Below are 18919 nucleotides of genomic sequence, written 5' to 3' on the forward strand. Positions count from 1 at the left end.
GGACCCCCGTTCCTTGAGGAGTTGTGAAGTCTGAATCCCTATAACGGATAGCCACCTACACCCTACAGGTGCAGAAGTGGCCCTTACCCTCTCCGGGTCTGGAGGAAACTAGACGGTGGCAACTTTGTAGACCAAGGCTTCGCACAACGCCTTCTTGGGCTCTTAAACCACGTCTCGCACCAAAGAGCTCTGACCAAAGGCATCCAAAGCAGCACAACTCATTTCGTGACAAAGTTACGCGACACAGAACAGGGAGAGGAGGTACACAAACACACAATGAAATACACTTCAGCGTGGCTGCCTCCAGCTATGTACATTCACCGTGGCTCGTCTTCCCCTAACCCTCTTCTGAAGCCTCCCAGGTTGCCGGATTCGCCCCCCCCCCGCCACCTACGGAAGAGTTTCCGCAGCTGGGTCTGGGGATCCCGGAACGAGCCGGGGCGAGCATTGCGCCCCCACGCCGGCTGCCGGGCCGATTCCGGGTCTGAGGAGCCCGCAGCCTATCAGGCTGAGCCACACCAGCGCTAGCGGCCGCCCCACCCCCCGACCCGGTTTCACAGGGATACCGGGCGAGCGGGGAGGACCCGCAGCCCAGCGCCCCCACAGAACAGCAACACCCCCACCCGCTTATTCCCCCCTCCCCCCAGTATCTCCGCCTCAGGCAGCTCTGCCCTCCCTGCTGCCCTTCTCCCCTCAGCTCACCAGAAAGAGGAGGAGGCGGCGGCGGCACCCAGGCTCGGGGAAGATGGCGGCAGCTCTCATGGCGGAGGGGGGGCGGCGGGCGCGTGAGGCGGTGGGTCGCTCGGTGGGTCGGTCTCCCTGCCGCTCCGGCTCTGTCGCTCTCTTTCCCCCCGGCCTCCAGGGGAATTGCGCGGCGGGCGCCGACACGGAGAGGAAGAAGAGGAGGTTGGCTCTCGCTCTGCGCCCGCCTCCCCTTCCTCCCGCCCGCCCCCTTTCCCCTCGCGCGAACCGACGCCCAGTTCCGGGTTCGAAGGCACGCCGGGAAACGTCCCCCGAGTTAGCGGTGGCAGCAGGCCCGGCCCGGCGCGCTTGGGCGAGCGCCCTCTCTGGCCGCGAGGCGGAGCGGCAGGGCCCGAGGCTGACGAGCGGCTCCTTTCGGGCCGGGCGTGTCTGTTGCCTTCCAGTGAGGCGGGGGGAAGGGGTCGCCTTGGCTGGCGAAAAGGCCGCTTTAGGGGAAGGGGGGAGGGGGTGTCCACGCCCCCTTCTTCCGAGAGGAAAGGAGCTTGTGAGGTAGGTGACACGGGGAGGAGAGCGAACGTGGGAATGCAGCCGGCTGCGGGTGTGGTGCTGCCCTGGGCGTCTTCTCCCTTGCGCTGTCCGCGCCTTCTTTGGGAATGGGGGGGTCGCTGTGAAATAAGGACCACCGGTATTAGCCATAGCGTTACAAAGCGTGTCGGTTTCCTCTTGCTCTGTCGCTATTTTATCTTCCGAAAAGCTCTTGACACAACAACCCTGCGAAGTAGGTCGCCTGGCCGAGAGGCGCCGGCAGGCCCAAGTGGGCCTTCGTCGCTTCTCTCCTCCTGCACCGGCTGCGCCTCCGTCCGCCGCCTGTCTCGTGGGCCCTGGGGCTCGTGGGTGCTGGCTGGTTCTTGCGGGAGTTGTGGGGGCTTGACAGGGAGTTAGAGCCTATCACCGTCTGGCTGGGAGAGAAGGGAGGGAGACGGGCTTGCGCTAAACAGCTTCCCGGCAGCAGGACCAGCCTCGCCTGGAGATAAAGCAGGCACCCCCAAACTTCGGCCCTCCAGATGTTTTGGACTACAGTTCCCATCATCCCTGACCACTGGTCCTGTTAGCTAGGGATCATGGGACTTGTAGGCCAAAACATCTGGAGGGCCGCAGTTTGGGGATGCCTGAGATAAAGTGAGAGAGGGCTGCCTCAAGCAGCAGCTTTGGGTGCCAGATTTCAGGCGGCTTAATTCCTCACAAAACAGTGTGGATTTTCCACCCCAGATGCCAAAACACATCTGGGATGTGCCCTGGTCCCAACCAGCTCAATCTGGCACTTGCCACCTGGGCCTCTCAGACCTGTGGGCTATGGCCAGTGCAGGTGAGAACATTACAGCTTGTTCTTGTGCTGGGACAAACTCATGCTAGTGGGATTACCCACTTCTTGGTCCAAAGGGTGAACCCCTGCAAGCCTACAGTCTCCTCTTCTCCCCAGAATATTTTTTGAACATTGTGGACTGCTTTGAAGCAGTTTGCTTTATAGAAAATGCTGCTATTCTCAACCACAGGGCAGGCAAGGAAGGGATCTTAAGAGTCCCTGAAAATGTTTGGTTTTTAAAGGTTGAAATTCTCCAGGTTGACACTTGGGTACTAAAGGAGGAAAATCTAAATTGAGTCTATCCCAGTGGTTCCCAACTCCCCCCCCCAGCCTTGCTCCACTTGAAAATTGCTGAGGTGCTAGATGCTGTATGATTTCTCACTGCTTTTATTTCTTACATATTGTATGTATTGCATTACAATCTGAATTCAAGATATAAGGAATAAAAGAAAGCAGTATAAATATTTAATGTGACAAATGTGCTTCACACTCTGTCGTTCTGGCTCCTACTCCTTTCAAGCACACTGTAGTGGTTAGAGCAGGCATCCCCAAACTTCGGCCCTCCAGATGTTTTGAACTACAATTCCCATCATCCCTGACCACTGGTCCTGTTAGCTAGGGATCATGGGAGTTGTAGGCCAAAACATCTGGAGGGCCGCAGTTTGGGAATGCCTGGGTTAGAGTGTCAGGCTGGGACTTGGGAAACCAGGGTTCAAATCCCCACTTGGGTATGAAATTCCCAGTCACGGCTTCTCAGACTAATCTACCGTATCTCATGGGTTGTTATAGGGATTAAATGCAGAAGGGGGGGGGGAATCCTGTGCATCACCTTTAACTCCTTGGAGAAAAAGGTGGGATATAAATGCAATAAATAAATAAATAAATGCAATAAATAAATAAATAAATAAATAAATAAATTGCTTCCTCTGCCCATAACTTCCAGTCTATCCCACTAACTGCTAACTGCCAGGATATTCAAACATGTGATGGGCCATCTGTGACCCATCTAACACTAGTGTGGAAGTTTAATAGAACAGAGTGTCTCAAAAGGGAAGAGGAGACACTTGGCATACAAAAAATGTTTAAAGAACCTTCTAATTGTCTGAATAGCTCATCTGGTTCACACTGAAAAGCTACTTTTAAATCTCCCCAGGAATGAGAATGAGAACTGTCCATTTTTCTGTTGGAAGCCGCCCAGAGTGGCTGGGGAAACCCAGCCAGATGGGCGGGGTATTATTATTATTATTATTATTATTATTATTATTATTATTATTATTATTATAGAACTCAATGGAGAAATCCAAGATTTTACTGTAGCTAGGAATGAGCAGGAGTTTATCTGATAGGTTAACCAGATGCAAAAGGAGGCATGGTTCTTTCAGCAGCAATAGTTGTAGAGAAGAGGAAGTTTCAGCAGCCTCTGTTATACACAGCTCCTGAAGATGCATTTGAACACCCCCATGTCCTATCCCAAAAGGTACAGCATAGAGAAAAGTTTCTTTAGTTTCTAACCTGCTAATGCACATACCAAATCAAATTAATTCATTATCCATATTGCAGGTTGGAAGCAGCCCCATAGTGTAGTTCACACTGAATATTGTAGTCAAAACACTGAAAATTGTAGTGAAGAAGTGTGCATGCACACAAAAGCTCATACCTATGACAAACTTAGTTGGTCTCTAAGGTGCTACTGGAAGGATTTTTTTATTTTGTTTTGACTGCATCAGACCAACATGGCTACCTACCTGTGAATATTGTAGATTGGGCTCTGAGTGATTTATAACAACCATGCAGTGTTGTCTACTGGTATTCTAGAGATGTAAAATTTCCAAAAAATTTGAAGCTTGGAAAAAAACCCGGTTTTTTCTGGTGTTTTTTTTTTAAGGAACTTTTCGGAAAAATTGAAAAAAATGCTACATTAGCACTTCTTTTTTCTTTTCCAGATTGAAAGTCATTATGTTACTTTAGAAACATAAAATAGAACTATGGACAATTTTAATGGGCATAAAATTATCACAACTAGCATATTAAAAATATAGTGTATCCAAACAATTATTACAAACAGAATTTACTTTTAAAATAATAATTATTTGTATTTGTAACAAATGGAGCAACAATCTCCTGAACTGTTTACTAGTTCATGTGGAACAAAAGAAAACCTCCACAAAACAATTTTTAAAAATCTTTGTCTGCTGAAACATTGCTTAAACTTCCTTCCCCCCCCCAAGTTTATTATTAAATATCTATTAATGTTGATCCATGATTAGTCATGTGGTTGTATGAGACTTTAAGACTTCTCATCGTTTTTCCCCATCTCCCTATGGTGACAAAATTGTCTGCCTAAGGAAGCTTAAGTCTTTCCTCTGTAGCATATTGTTGTGCAGCAGCATCTTTTTGAATCAGGTTTGCCATGAATATAAATCAGGCATGTCCAAAGTCCATTTCAGGGGCCTAATCTGGCCCGCTGGTTGATTTAATCCAGCTCAACAACTTCAGTTCTTAAAAAAAGCTCAACAGCTTTGGTCGGCCCTCATGTATGTTCACTTCATCAAATCTGGCCCTCTTTGAAAAACGTTTGGGCACCCCTGATATAAATCATTTATTTTTCTCTTCCTTACAGAATTGAATCTGTACATTTAATGCCTCCAGTTGGTCCTAAATGCTCAGTATGGGAGTTCAAATTAACTCCCAAGTACAGTATGTTGAAACAAAGTAGGCTTGGGGGACAAATTAAATAGTTTGCACTAAAATAATAGCAGAGGTTCTTTATTGATATTTATGTAGCTTTGAACTGAATCCCCTGCTATGTAAGGCTTGTATAGAAGAGTCAAGCTTTTAAAATCTAAAATGAAAAAATGTACCGGTTAATTAAAGTATGAAAATACGTTGAATGTTGCATCAATAAAACTGCACTCTCTTTTGCAAAAAGTTATAGTAACTGTCATCATTATCATAATGATAATAATAATGTTTTATGCAATGCAGGTTTAACATCTGAACTCTCAGAGAAGAGTATGAATGTTTCTGAGGCTTGGCTGCTCAGTGGTTCCTCACTAGCATCTCAAGTTCACGCCGCTGCTGTTAATGGACATAAGAGTGCTCTTCTAAAACAGATAGCAGGTAAAAATGTTTCCCTTGTCTTTTCAGAGTCAAAATTTTTATTCAACATTAAAATATTTACACATATATATGTAATTCCAAATTCCACATTCCAAATTTGTTAGGCATTTATCTTTAAACTTTGACTTTCTCTTCATGCTGTTTTTAGTCCCATCCCAGTCTTTTTATGAAATTTCAAATCCATTAGAAGCAATAGTATTAAAGTTGCAGTTCTATTTTTAGCTTTTTCTTGGTTCGGTGGCTTAGGAAGATCTCCTGCCCACCCCATCAGAGAACAGATTGGTAGGCTTCTGCCAACTCTCTCTTCCTCTTTCCATTCTTGTGTGTAACACTCTAAAGCAGTGTTTCCCAAAGTGGGCAGTACTGCCCCTTGGGGGACACTGGAACAATCCAGGGGGTGGTAGTAGCCTTGGGTGCAATTGGGGGGGCATTGGAATAAAAATAAGGGGAGGTAGAGGCATAAAGAGAGAAGAGAAGAGAAGAACATTTTGACGAACTGTTCTTACATGTTTCGTCTGTTGTGTAATGACACTTAACGCCAGGTCAGTGCCTTTGCAGGATGGCGGCAATGCCTCTCCTGGATTTGGCAGTTGTGTCGTTTTTCCCAGGCTTGGGAAGTGTTATTCGTAATTTGTTATTTTAATATTATCCTTCGTTATCGTCATTTTCTGCGTGTAATGGGGATGTTTCTATGGTTGTTTTTAATAAATGATTTTATAATTTCAAGCTTCAAGGTGTCTTATTAACAGCAACATCTTTCTTTACTATGTCTTAGGACATAGGTAGAAATATAGATACATCAAAGTGCAAATTTGTTGCTGCTTCTTTCTGTTTGTTCGCTTAAAGAAGGTAGATTTCCAGGGGGGCACCGAGTATTATTATTTTTCCTGAAAAGGGGGCAGTAGGCCAAAGAAGTAGGGGAACCTCAGCTCCAAAGTCAGGGTGTGTGTATGTATGGAATTACTTTCAGTTCCTTTTCATAATACTAGCATGGTGGTTTTTCTTTGAAATTAGTTCATAAAAATGCTTTTGTTTTTGACCAGTGGAGGCTTGTCCAGTAGAGAGAAAGGGACGACATCAGCCTGGCCTCAGCCAGTTTCTCCTACTTAACAACCAGTCCAAGGAGTGGCCCTGCCTGTCAGCTTCTTCCTGCTAGTCCTTATGTTGCCCATGTGGAACTCAGCAGGGATGAAGATAGGGACAAAAGTAGAATTAATTGACTCTTCCTGCCATTTGCTGTAGCTCTACCTACTGTTGGTCATGCTGCCTTCCACCATACTAGCCTCAATGAGCACCAGCCATTACTGTTTCTGCACATTTTTGGCTTTAGTTCAGCTCACTGCTGTCATGCTGCCCTCAACACATTAACCCCAAGTCAATGGGGCCCTCAAAACACTAATACTTGGACAAAGGACATTGCTGCCTGTGGAGCCTAAAGATTGGTAGCATAACCTAGAAATACCTTACCAATCTAAGAAACCGGCTTTGATTGTAATGGTGAGGTGCGTATCCTGTTTCCTTATTAACAATAGAAACTGTAGAGGGTCGGGAGAGATACTTCCAAAGGCATAAATATGATAACACTGTCAAACTTACTGTATTGTGGTCTTTTGGGTAGTCTAAGCAAGTTTTTTTGTTCAGAACTGATGAACCATTTTGTATAGAGATATTTAATTACATCTCATTTTCCAGCTTGTTCCCTATTACAGCTGTGCGTATTGATATAAATGTTAGTGCGAAAGGATTAGGAAGTTGTGTAAAGGCCTATGAATATTTGTTTATTTATTGAATTTATATACCGCCTTATACTTGGAGGTTCACAAAAAAAGATGGAGAATATGCTTGTTTCAGAAAGGCATTTTATTCTCTATTATTAACATTTCAAAATTATACATGAGTGTCCCATAGTCACTAAAGTTCTTCTTGGATTTTACTTATAGCAATAATAGTAATGATGTCGTTTACTAACTGCATTGTGCTTTCCCCCAAATACTGAAAGTACTTCATGTGCATCATTTCAGTAGTCTTTTTTGATGTAAATCTGTTTTTCTTTAGCTAAAAAAGCTCCTAGAATGGCTTACAGATCACATGGGGAGGGGGGAGCTTATATTTGTGCCCAAAATGGGGCTGAGAGTTAAACTGCAATTCTACACGCCATGGTTGGAGAACCGAATTTAGCTGGTGGGCCAGATCCAAAGCTCCCTCACCCCTGCAGACCACTTTGACACAGAGGCAACTCCTCCCACCTGCCAGTCACATGGATTCAACTACAAAGGAAGAATTGGGAGCACGCAGCCTTCTTTTGCAGGCACTGTTTATTCATGCTGTGCCTATATGAAGGAAGATGGTTCTTTCCTATCTATGGTTGCAGTTCCAGCAGCAGATGTGAAGGAATGATTGGGCTCTCCTTCCTTGGAGGTTTTTAAATACAGGTTGAGTGGTCATCTGCAGTGGATGCCTTAGTTGAGATTCCAGCATTGCAGTTTTTTGGAATAGATGACCCTCACAGTCCCTTCCAATTCTACAATTCTTTCAATCTATGATTGGGATTCTTTTTGCTTTGGTCCTGCAGGGTTTGAAGTAAACCATGCCAGAGGCCAATTGGGAGGCCTCTGCTATACATATTTACCTGAAGCAAGTCTCACTGAATTCAATAAGAATTACTTCTGAGTAATTTCAAGTTTCATTTGTTATGTTGCACATTTAGGAATCCTGCCACCTCAGTAGTGCAGAGCTCATGGACCTGTTGTTTCAGGTCTTACGTTAGCAGCTGGAGAAGTCAACCAATTTAATACACAACTTGCATTATTTGTAGCCAAATAATTAGTGTAAGATGGGATGCGGGTGGTGCTGTGGGTTAAACCACAGAGCCTAGGGCTTGCCGATCAGAAGGTCAGCGGTTCGAATCCCAGCAACGGGGTGAGCTCCCGTTGCTCAGTCCCAGCTCCTGCCAACCTAGCAGTTCGAAAGCACATCAAAGTGCAAGTAGATAAATAGGTACCGCTACAGTGGGAAGGTAAACGGTGTTTCCGTGCGCTGCTCTGGTTCACCAGAAGCGGCTTTGTCATGCTGGCCGCAAGACCTGGAAGCTGTATGCCGGCTCCCTCGGCCAATAACGCGAGATGAGCACCGCAACCCCAGAGTCGGTCACGACTGGACCTAATGGTCAGGGGTCCCTTTACCTAATTAGTGTAAGATATACTTGAAATGAACTATGCCTTAGATACTAAGTTGCTCCTCTATTCACTAATAATACTATTTCCCAGCTGAATCAATAAGTATTTGACACAAGTCTATTTTGAATCGTTTTAATTTTGTTTTAAATTGGTCTTCTCTTTTTGCTGTTTTTAATTGTTCATCACCATGAGGTGATTGCTAAACTAAGGATTAATTAAGGCTAAATTAAGGTGATTAATAAATTGAGGATAATAGGCGGTGGGTGATCTCTGCCAATTCCCCCCTCCATCTGTAACATCTGTACCATATCCCATAACTATCATATAGGTTCTCCAACCCGAGGAATGGATTCTTGGGGCATGTAGAAGGGCCAATAGAAGTCAGAAGAGGGAAATATATTATGTTCACAAAAGGAATGTTAGGATTCAGGCCAAGATGATTATTTTTTATGTTTCCATCCTGTGCTAGATCGTACGACACATTCTGCAATAACTTCTTATGACCAAGACCATGAAGTACACTGTTTTTAAATTTCTCTTTTTTGAACTAATTGGATCTTTTTTGGGGGGGGGGGTAAATACTGCTCTTTATTTTTGCCCCTTCTGTTCAGCTCTATAAAAGTTATAATAAAAAAATCCCACCTTAGATCAGTTTGAATCAGCAGAATAAAGTAATAAAAGTTTTTCCTAAATAATACCTGTTCATAAACAACCCTCCCTGCACATATAGTATTAAAATACAGTTGAACCTTGGTTTCCAAATGCCTCTGTTGTCATACATTTCAGTTCTTGAATGCTGAAAACCCGGAAGTAAATGCTTACATTTTCAAATGTTGTTTTCGGAACCCGAACGTGCGACGCAGCTTCCACTAAGTGCAAGAAGCTCTTGCAATCAATGGGAAGCCACGCCTCGGTTTTTGAACATTTCAGAAGCCGAATGTGCTTCCGGAACAGATTTCATTTGAGGACCAAGGTGCCACTGTATTAGTGAGAAAGGTTCCACCTAGCCTTCCCCCATTGTTTCCTTTAAAAAAAAATTCAGGATCCCCTATCCTCACTCCCTTGCAGCACATTTAGACATGTAATACCCACTTTGAAGCAGATTAGCCCAGAGAAAGCTTTACCACTTGACAGTGGTGAATGTAACTGGTCCTATTTTGTTTTTTCTATCCTTCATGATCTCAAAACTTAGTACAGATTTCTCTGTTTGCATTTTTAATAGTGCAGCTACATTGAAATGTGCCAATTTATAGTTACTCATTTCTGACTTCCCCCTCTATGGGCAGATATGAGCAGATGATAATCCTTATCTTCATGTTCAGCTTTATCTACTGATTTCTGCTGTTAACGATATATATATATATATATATATATATATATATATATATATGTATACTAGCTTGCCAGGCCATGCATTGCTGTGGCTCATTCCTGTGATTCCCCCCACCCTGTCCCGATCCATGACTTATCCCGTCTCCTCCTGCCCCAACCCATACCCAGGAGAGTCCCCACCTCCATTCGGCCTAGTCTGTAAAGGCGAGCCTCCATTCGGCCTAGTAGCTGCAGTACCAGTGTAGCCTTCGATAGAGGGCCAAGGTTTTCTAGCTGTAGTACCAGTGTAACCACCACTAGAGGGCGCTGTGTTGTAACCTGCCTTCTATTTCCCAGCTTCCCCGGCCCTCTGATTTCAGGGTTGCAAACCAGTGGGTTTTACCTGGTTTTTGTGGCACAGGTGTGACATGTGGCCAATCTATGTGCATGGAAACACTCGCCTATACCCATGTGACGTTATGACCAAATTTGACCGCGATCGGGCAAGCGGTTTAACAAACTTGGACCCTCTACATTTATATATATGTAGATATATATACAGTAGACAAACCATATATCTGAAATAGCACATGAGAGCAATCTAGAAGCCATTTTTACTCTCCCAACGTGACCTCAAATGTTCTTCTTCAGTAGGAGGAAATGGGGAAAACTTTCCAACCGTCTTTTCACTTGCAGATCCCATTAACAAAACTGCCTGGAATCTAGGGGGTTTACCCCCTTCCTGCAAATCTAGTCTGGCAGGTTTCTGTTAAATTGAGCAAACTGTCAATAGATGTAAATTTGTAAAAGAGAGTCAGGAACTAAAGTATTTACTATCTGAAAGGAATGACCTATCTGCCCAGGTAATGCAATCAGTGACCATGATCAGGTGGTGTCTCACAGAAATTTGAGAGTGTTGCTTCTCTCCTGTCTCCCATTATTTCTGTAGCAGACCACCCTTTTCTGTGATGTATGTATGATGCTTTCATAGCTGCCAAGTTTTCCCTTTTCTCGCGAGGAAGCCTATTCAGCATAAGGGAAAATCCCTTAAAAAAAGGGATAACTTGGCAGCTATGTGCTTTTTGGGTGGCCTTGGGCTAAGGGGTGGGCAATTTCAAAAGTCTTTAAAGGTTCCTGCACACTTTGTCCTTGCTCTCCCTTACCTCCTTGCAAAGGAGGGGGAGAGGAACTCTGTTGCAACAGAAAAATAAAGATTTGTCTTGCTTTCACTGCATCCTGCCGCCATCCAGTCATCGGACGGATCATAGACTTAGTCCCTTGGGGAGTTGGGCAGCAAAAGCCAACCACCCCTATTTTCTGTATCACCATAAGCATTTATTTTCCTCTTAAAATAGATTATATAGAAAACCAGCATGCATTGCTCAGGAATTCTCAGAAGTCAGCAACAACCCTCACTGATCAGTGTAGCTTTGAAAGGTTGAGTTGTCATTGGTATCTAAATGTAGATAAAACCCTTTCTTGGGCATGCTCGGTGGGGACATGGGAAAGGTCCTTCTTGGAGGCTGCTCCCAGACTTTGGAACTCCCTCTCTAGAGAAGCCAGATTGGCTCCTTCCTTGTCCTTCTTGTTCCAACAGGCTTTTGGGAATGGCCTGCTTTTAATCAAAGGGCTGGTGCGGTGCTGTTTTCATTGTAATTATTTTCTATGGCATATATATAAGTGTGTGTGCTTGTGTGTGTGTGTGTGTGTGTGTGTGTGTGTGTGTGTGTGTGTGTGTAGTATAGTATAGTATAGTATAGTATAGTATAGTATAGTATAGAGAGTGTGTTTTAATTCTATCAATATTTGATTGGTTTTTAATGATGGTTTTTTCTGTGTTTTTAGTCCCTGTCAGGGAAAAAGGTGGTGTGGAAAACAACAACTATTACTATCCTAAGTGGTGTCCATATTTTGCAGTTTTTAAAAAACTGTGTGACATTTTCTTTAAAAATGTAATCCAGAGTAGAATCCAAAAACAGACAAAAAATCTGTCCCCTGACCTCAGGAAACATCATGTCAAATTTGTTTAAGAGATCTTAAGTGTTGCCCAAATGTATAAGAAACCAGACAAACTTTTTTTTTTACCTAAAATATACATTTACATTTTTTACCTAAAATATACATTTACATTTACCTAAAATATACATTTTTTTGTACATATTTAATAAAACTTTTGTCAAGCCAGCACTGCAATTCAATGTGTTGTTCTTATAGGTAATCCTGATCTGAAGGACAAAGAGGACCAGTTTGGGAGAACTCCACTAATGTACTGTGTATTGGCGGATAGGCTAGACTGTGCTGAGGCTTTGTTGAAGACAGGAATAGATGTAAATAAAGTCGACCTTAACCAGAGAACGGCTCTCCATCTTGCTGCACAAAAGGTAACAATACAATCTCATGTGCCTACTCAGAACTCAGTGTTGGGTTCACTGGGGCTTATTCCTGGCTAACTGCATATATAGGATTGCAGTCTAAATGATGTTCCAAGATTCCAGATTCCAAAGAAATGTGTAACTAGCACTGTAAATCCAAAATATTTTTGAATGTCCCTTTCTCAAATAGTAGCCTTCCTTCCTACCACACCATGCCATATGGCAAACTACTTTTTAAACTTAAGTAGGATTTTTAAAAGTGTTTTGGATATGTCGGGGTAGTCTGCTGTTCAAAGTGGAAGACCTATCAAATTTCACAAGTTTGTGAATTCACACAAAGTTCTTCTTTGTATCCAGATGTTTTGTTATGTTTAGCTGACAATGTCACTAGCAGAGACATTGGATCTTACGTTTTAAATACTTTATTTCCAGAATTGCAAAGAATCTGCTACTCACTCAGGAGTTTAATAATGCTAAAAATATCACTAATTGTTTACTTAAAAGCATGTGTGCATTAAGCATTACACTCATGACTAAAAATATAAATGCAAGATGTATAGTAAGTGCTTCAGGAATAAGATCTTTCATATAATGGCTCTGGTAAAATGTACATTTAAATAAAGAGAAAAATACATTTGTTGACACCTTGAGATTAATTTTTCGAACCGTTTTATTATAAAATGACATGCTGTTTCATGAAATGTGAAGTTGGAGCTTGGGAAGATAAAGAAAAAAATTCAGTTGAATGCTGATGACATCTGGTGGGAGGGCGTTCCACAGGGCAGGTGCCACTACCGAGAAGGCCCTCTGCCTGATTCTCTGTAACCTCACACCTCGCAGTGAGGGAACCGCCAGAAGGCCCTCAGAGCTGGACCTCAGTATCCAGGCTGAACAATGGGGGTGGAGATGCTTCTTCAGGTATACTGGGCTGAGGCTGTTTAGAGCTTTAAATTTTGCTTCAAATTATGGATGTATAATTTGTTGTGTATTTACATAACAAAAAGTTCATCACAGAACACTAGTCCAATGTAGATTTCCCTCTTTGGAAACCTGCCTGGACTTCAGATATCAGATATCACTTTATTTGTATCTGCCCATTCTTCCAGTCTCCCAAGAGGGAGCCTGGCATATAGTTTAGAGCGTACCGGTACATCTAACAGACTAATAGGTCTATAATTGGCAGGATTTTTCTTGTCACCCTTTTTATATATTGGAGCAATTATACTCAGCTTCCTCCCTTCCTGTATGTGACCTGAGCTGTTGTATGTAAACAGTTTTGTGAAGATGGGTAACCAGAAATCCGGTCTTATCTTATAAATCTCCATTGGGATCATATCTTCTCCTGGAGCTTTATTGGCTAGTTGACTTGCGATTAGCTTGTTAATCTGATTGGGCGTCACATCTGGCCATTCTGCCAGTTCTAACAACTGAGTATGGTAAACTTGTTAGGGTGAGTCAGAACGAGGGCCAAAAATTCCTGTAAAATATGTTACTCAATCCTTTCCTTGAACAGATGCTTCTAACAAGTAACCCAGCCCATTTGTACCTTGGGCAACCAGATGCCAAAAATTCCGTGAGTCCTTTTGAAGTGCTGCATCTCCCAGTGCTTTTCACTGTTGCTCATAATATATCTGTTTCTTACTTTTAAGTAATAATTTATAATTGTATCGTAATTGAGCTACCTCAGCTTGTAGAGCAAGATTGTGCTTATCGTGTTTTAACTTCAATTTTCTAAGTTCAATTTTCTAAGTTCCCTAGATAGACGTTTTTTACTATTCTGACATTCCTTATCAAACCATGTCTGTCTTTGGAACTTTTTATTTTTGATCATACTAGTTGTGGTCATCAGTGGGTACATTCGGTTAATTATATTCTCATAGAGTACAATTACATTTCCTGTTTCTAACAACATTTCCCCCTTTAATAAAGCAAACTCATGAGAATCCAGGATCTGGATCATTTTTTCCTGGACCTGTTCATTCTGGTCTTTCAGGGCCAGTGTTATATGGTCTTGGCAGCCACTCCCTATCACCAGTCTAGCTGCCGCATTCTGGGTTAATTGTGTTGGGCAACACGCACCAACCGAGTGGCAACAGCGGCAGGGTCGACGAAATAACAAAGTCGTCTTCAGTATCTTTGCTTGCTTTTATTTACAATTATATACACCACACTCCTCTACTCCATTCCTCTCATTTCACAATACATCACCACCACACCCATGAACCATTTGGGTAGCTTAAATACAGAATTCAAAATAGTCAATTACCCAATCACATGACAGTAAGAAAACTCTACCTTCAATTATTCAAATTAGCAAAAGCTCACAGGTGTGTTAACATTCAGAACAAGGTTACAAACACACATCTCTGTGTAGCACCATTGACCACATCAGTCTTCAAGGAAAAACCTAACAAATTGTAGTTTCCGGCTCACCTTCAAAGGTAGCCCCATGTAGAGTGCATTGCAGTAGTCCAAGCAGGAGATAACTAGAGCATGCACCACTCTGGCGAGACAGTCTGCAGGCAGGTAGGGTCTCAGCCTGCATACCAGATGGAGCTGATAAACAGCTGCCCTGGACACAGAATTGACCCGCACCTCCATGGACAGCTGTGAGTCCAAAATGACTCCCAGGCTGCGCACCTGGTCCTTCAGGGGCACAGTTACCCCATTCAGGACCAAGGAGTCCTCCACATCTGCCCGCCTCCTGTCCCCCACAAACAGTACTTCTGCCTTGTCAGGATTCAACCTCAATCCGTTAACCGCCATCCATCCTCCAACCGCCTCCAGGCACTCATACAGGATCTTCACCGCCTTCCCTGGTTCTGATTTGAAAGAGAGGTAGAGCTGGGTATCATCCGCATACTGATGAACACCCATTCCAAACCCTGTTGCCATGTAGAAATGCAATAGGTTAAATTGCCAAATTGCGAATAGCCTACCTTTGACCTTTGTTTCACATATCCCCCCCACTCCTTTCTAGAGGTAAAAGTGTTGCTTAAAAGTGTAAATAAATATTACTAAAAGAAATACACATGTAGTATTTTTTTGAAAAGTGCAGTCCAGGACAAAAAAAAAAGATTGATTATGAAGAACACTGTGCAAGGGAGTTGAGGATTTCTTTTTTAGAGTAACATTGCAGTATTTTTTAATGTTTTTATTTATCCTTTTGAAGTCCAGTTACTTATTTCCCATGTATTCTAAGAAGAGCCTAATAATCTGCGCTTTCGCTGTTAAGCAAATTTCAAAGGAAAGATTTGGAGTGGAAAAATCATTTTCCAGCTCAACTTGATTTTCATCATTAGGAATTAATTTGCATGGCATTCAAATTAGGATACCAGACTGGGCTAGAATATGGCAAACCTAAACTCAATCACCTTTTCTGTTTATTCAAAGCAGCTGTTTGGGAGGTAATTTTAATCCATCTCCCAATCAAAGTTGCTATCAGCCCCACTTGGGTGGAGGGAGAGAAATAGAGGGACCATACAGGCTCATGTAGTCATTCATTTATCGCATGTACAACAATACTCCTGTATTGTTTTAATACTCGATTAGGAACCGCCCAGAGTGGCTGGGGAGACTCAGCCAGATGGGCAGGGTACAAATAATAAATTATTATTATTATATATTATTATTTGTTTTCTTTTTTAAAGGAAACTTTTAAAAAGCGCTTCTGTTTGGTGGGAAGGTTTCTCAGTGACATCACAGAGTGGGGAAGCTTTTTACTAGCTAGCTTATTTGCAAAGATGCAGAACGACAGTTGACCCTGGAGAGAAAAATATATGTTTGGCCTGATCATAGGGAGCAAGGCCAGCTCAAGATATTTTGGCACCTGAGACAAACCACAAAGTGATGCCATCGCCCTGCCAGGGAAGATCTACATAAGGAAGAAGGGTGGGACGAGATAAGAAGCACCTCCTATTTGCCAAGAATCCGCTGTAGAGGTGGCATTGGGGGGTTGCTGAGGAAGTGGCATACACTGCACCCATTGCTGCTCCTGCGGTGGCGGTAGCGGTTGATGCATTCTTTGGAGGTCGGATCTGCTGCCCCTGACTCTCCCACCATCCCTAAGTTCCCTAGTAGGAAATGTGCTGATTTTTTGTCCAGTATAGTACCAAACTCAGGTTTTTTTCTTACATAACTTAGAATTCATAATTGGTCCATTAAGTTTGGTCTCTGGGGCTACATGTGCCCATTTGGAGTACAAGTGGTGGAAGAGAAATGCAGGATATTAAGAGCCTTAAGTGTTGACTGAACCCAGTCAGTGGCAAACAGTTTGTGAAACTGATATCAGAAGCCATTTGTGATGGGGCATAAGGGTCTGATGTTTAAAGAAAAAGAAAAAAGCCAAAAAATCCTACTAGATATGCTCAAACACTTGGATGTGCCTTAAGTAACTCTTTGAAATCTAAACATTATAAATAAAAGTATTGCTGAGGAGGAAGCAGCAGCTAAAACATTTTGAACTGCTACTTTCTTGAGTAAAATGTTCAAAAAAAGATATCAGGGCTAGAATCCTGTAGACCATGGGTAGGCAAACTAAGGCCCGGGGGCCTGATCTGGCCCAATCACTTTCTAAATCCGGCCCGCGGACATGTTTTTACATGAGTAGAATGTGCCCTTTTATTTAAAATGCATTTCTGAGTTATTTGTGGGGCCCGCCTGCTGTTTTTACATGAGTAGAATGTGTGCTTTTATTTAAAATGCACCTCTAGGTTATATATAGAGCGCCCCCCCCTGCTAAAAAAGTTTGCTGACCCCTGCTATAGACCTGCAAATAAGTCCCATTGAACCCAGGCCACTTGCTTCTTAGTAGACACTGTATAGGATTGCTCTATAGGAGCACGGTATGAACACCCTAGAATAGGCAAGCTCTCTTTGCCATTTATTGTGACAGGTTAAATTCATCATGTCATTCTTAATACATAAATCCTTCTTCTCAGCCTTTAAGAAAACATTTCTGACACAGATTTTACTGTGCAACTATAAAGTGTCATAAATATTTCTTTTTACAAATAGTTTTGCACCGTCTTTAATGAAAACTCCGTTTTATATTCTTAAAAATCCTGTTCTTAACAGGAAATTACAAGTCTGGGAAGTTAATTTCATCAGTTCCCGTCTGAGCTGTTTATGAAGGGCATCAGTGCAACCTAGTGGAGAACCAGCACATCAGCATTTGCATGTCTCGAATGTTTGTATTGACAAATGGGTAGTCTGCTATTGACATCTGTGTCCCTTGGCAATACTTCCATTCCAGCTTACCCTTGCTGGTCAAATGCCTTAATTGTTCTGGCCTTTAATTCAGTCAAAGTTGGAGCACAATTGGAAGAGAGAAAAGAAGGAGCAGGTCTAGCAGAGCGTCAAGCTTGAGCTGTGAAACTACTGGCAACGATCAACCTGTCATAATGTTATGATTTGTTCATTTTTATACCATTTATTAGCCTTTACTTGTTGTGCCATTTGGCCTCCAGGGCAGATAAAGTGCTGTCTAATTTGGGAGGTTTGCTTCTGTCAGAGTGGCCTCCACAGAGAAGGTGTTAGCTGCAGTGACAAATAATCAATAGCTGTCGTTGTCATGAAGAACGTGAGTAGTTGGGCCTTTCATCTGGAGGATTAGAGGTCTAATTGGATTGAGAATAGGGAGGGTGGGCTGTTGTATAACCCTGTCAGCTATGTGAAGCTGTCAGATGTCAACCTTATTCATACTGAAAAGAAGGTGGATGGTTGGTCTTTCACAGCTTGCAGAGTGAAGTCATACAGAAGCTTTTGAAAATGTAATAGATGGGGGGAAGTAAAATAGGTTAATGTATGCTTTGACCTCTTTTTTGTTGTTGTTTAATTATACATCCATGTAGTTAATGAACCTGTGTAACTTGAAATGATACTCTCTTTTTTGGTAGGAAACTCTGCTGGTAACATAATACAAGTTCTGGCTGATTATTTATACCTTAAGTAAAAGCAATTTTAACTACTCATTTGGAGGTTATATAATTGTGGAAGTTTTCAGCTTGAAAGATATTAAAACCAACCATAAAGGAAGGAGATGTTTCAGAAAGAACTACAATATTTTTGTAAATACTGTAATAATTATTTGAAGACATCTCAGCAGTAATAATGCATGCCCAGAACTTCAGTGTCCGCCTATGAAACACAGCGCCACCCGCTCCCTTTTTAAATATACTTCCATTTAAAGGCAGATTTTGAAGGTCTTGCCTGTATGTCAGTTTAAGAACTTTAGAAGCACCATCTTCAAAAGTTTTCAAGTGACTCAAAGGATTTTGCCACCCCAGATAAATAAGTATTATGTGCACACAGCTGCCCAAGATTGTCCCTGGTACTACAGGTGTAGGGAGACCGAAGCTATGTGTGGATGATGAAGGTTCATGCTCTGGACATTTCCTTTTGTAGCCATCTTCTAAGGGAAGGATTGAACACCCTCCGTATTTCTCACTTGGAAATGTCTTCTGAATTTCCACTTGCTTAACAAAGAAAACATACCGTTGGGAATTCTGTGCTTATTGGCAGGATGTAGCCATGCCCTGCATTCAGGGAACCTCCTTAGTTAATGTAATTGCAGTAGGTTCCCCACAGATTCTGTAACCAATGGACAATAATGTTCTAAAATAATGACATCTTAAAACATTAGTTTTTAAGGGCCCTCCTAGTGCATGAAAATTAATGTTAAAGTCTTGTGTCAATGGCTTAATTCCCTTGTCCAAAATATTATATCAATAAAAATGAGACCTTCCTGTTTTCTCTACTCACATTCTTCTAGAAGTCCTCTAAGCCACTACTGTCACCAAGAGTTACACTTCTGAAATATAGTATATCATTATTGAGTCGTTGTCTTTTAAAAATTTTGAATCTCCTTCTGATAG

The 18919-nt window shown here is 42.5% G+C and overlaps 2 protein-coding genes across 3 annotated transcripts in view; one reads left to right on the forward strand and one right to left on the reverse strand.

Moving 5' to 3' along the window:
* ERP44 (endoplasmic reticulum protein 44) overlaps window positions 1–889 on the reverse strand; it is a 36993-nt gene extending 36104 nt beyond the window's left edge. Inside the window, exon 1 of one of the 2 annotated variants that reach the window (XM_035135389.3) lies at window positions 703–889. In XM_035135389.3, coding sequence (XP_034991280.2) covers window positions 703–762 — 60 coding nt within the window. In that variant the 5' untranslated portion in view covers window positions 763–889. Of the gene's footprint in view, window positions 1–321; window positions 622–702 lie in introns of those variants that run through there. The other variant, XM_088655929.1, reaches the window with a different exon arrangement.
* Window positions 890–978: 89 nt separating this feature from the next.
* Window positions 979–18919, forward strand: part of INVS (inversin) — a 59314-nt gene continuing 41373 nt past the window's right edge. Inside the window, exons 1-3 of the mRNA XM_035134212.3 lie at window positions 979–1251; window positions 5051–5185; window positions 11887–12053. Of these exons, the coding sequence (XP_034990103.2) occupies window positions 5080–5185; window positions 11887–12053 (273 nt within the window). The 5' untranslated portion in view covers window positions 979–1251; window positions 5051–5079. The remainder of the gene's footprint in view (window positions 1252–5050; window positions 5186–11886; window positions 12054–18919) is intronic.

The sequence above is a fragment of the Zootoca vivipara genome, chromosome 12 (assembly GCF_965207765.1).
Source record: "Zootoca vivipara chromosome 12, rZooViv2.hap1.1, whole genome shotgun sequence".
In the NCBI taxonomy this organism is placed as follows: domain Eukaryota; kingdom Metazoa; phylum Chordata; class Lepidosauria; order Squamata; family Lacertidae; genus Zootoca; species Zootoca vivipara.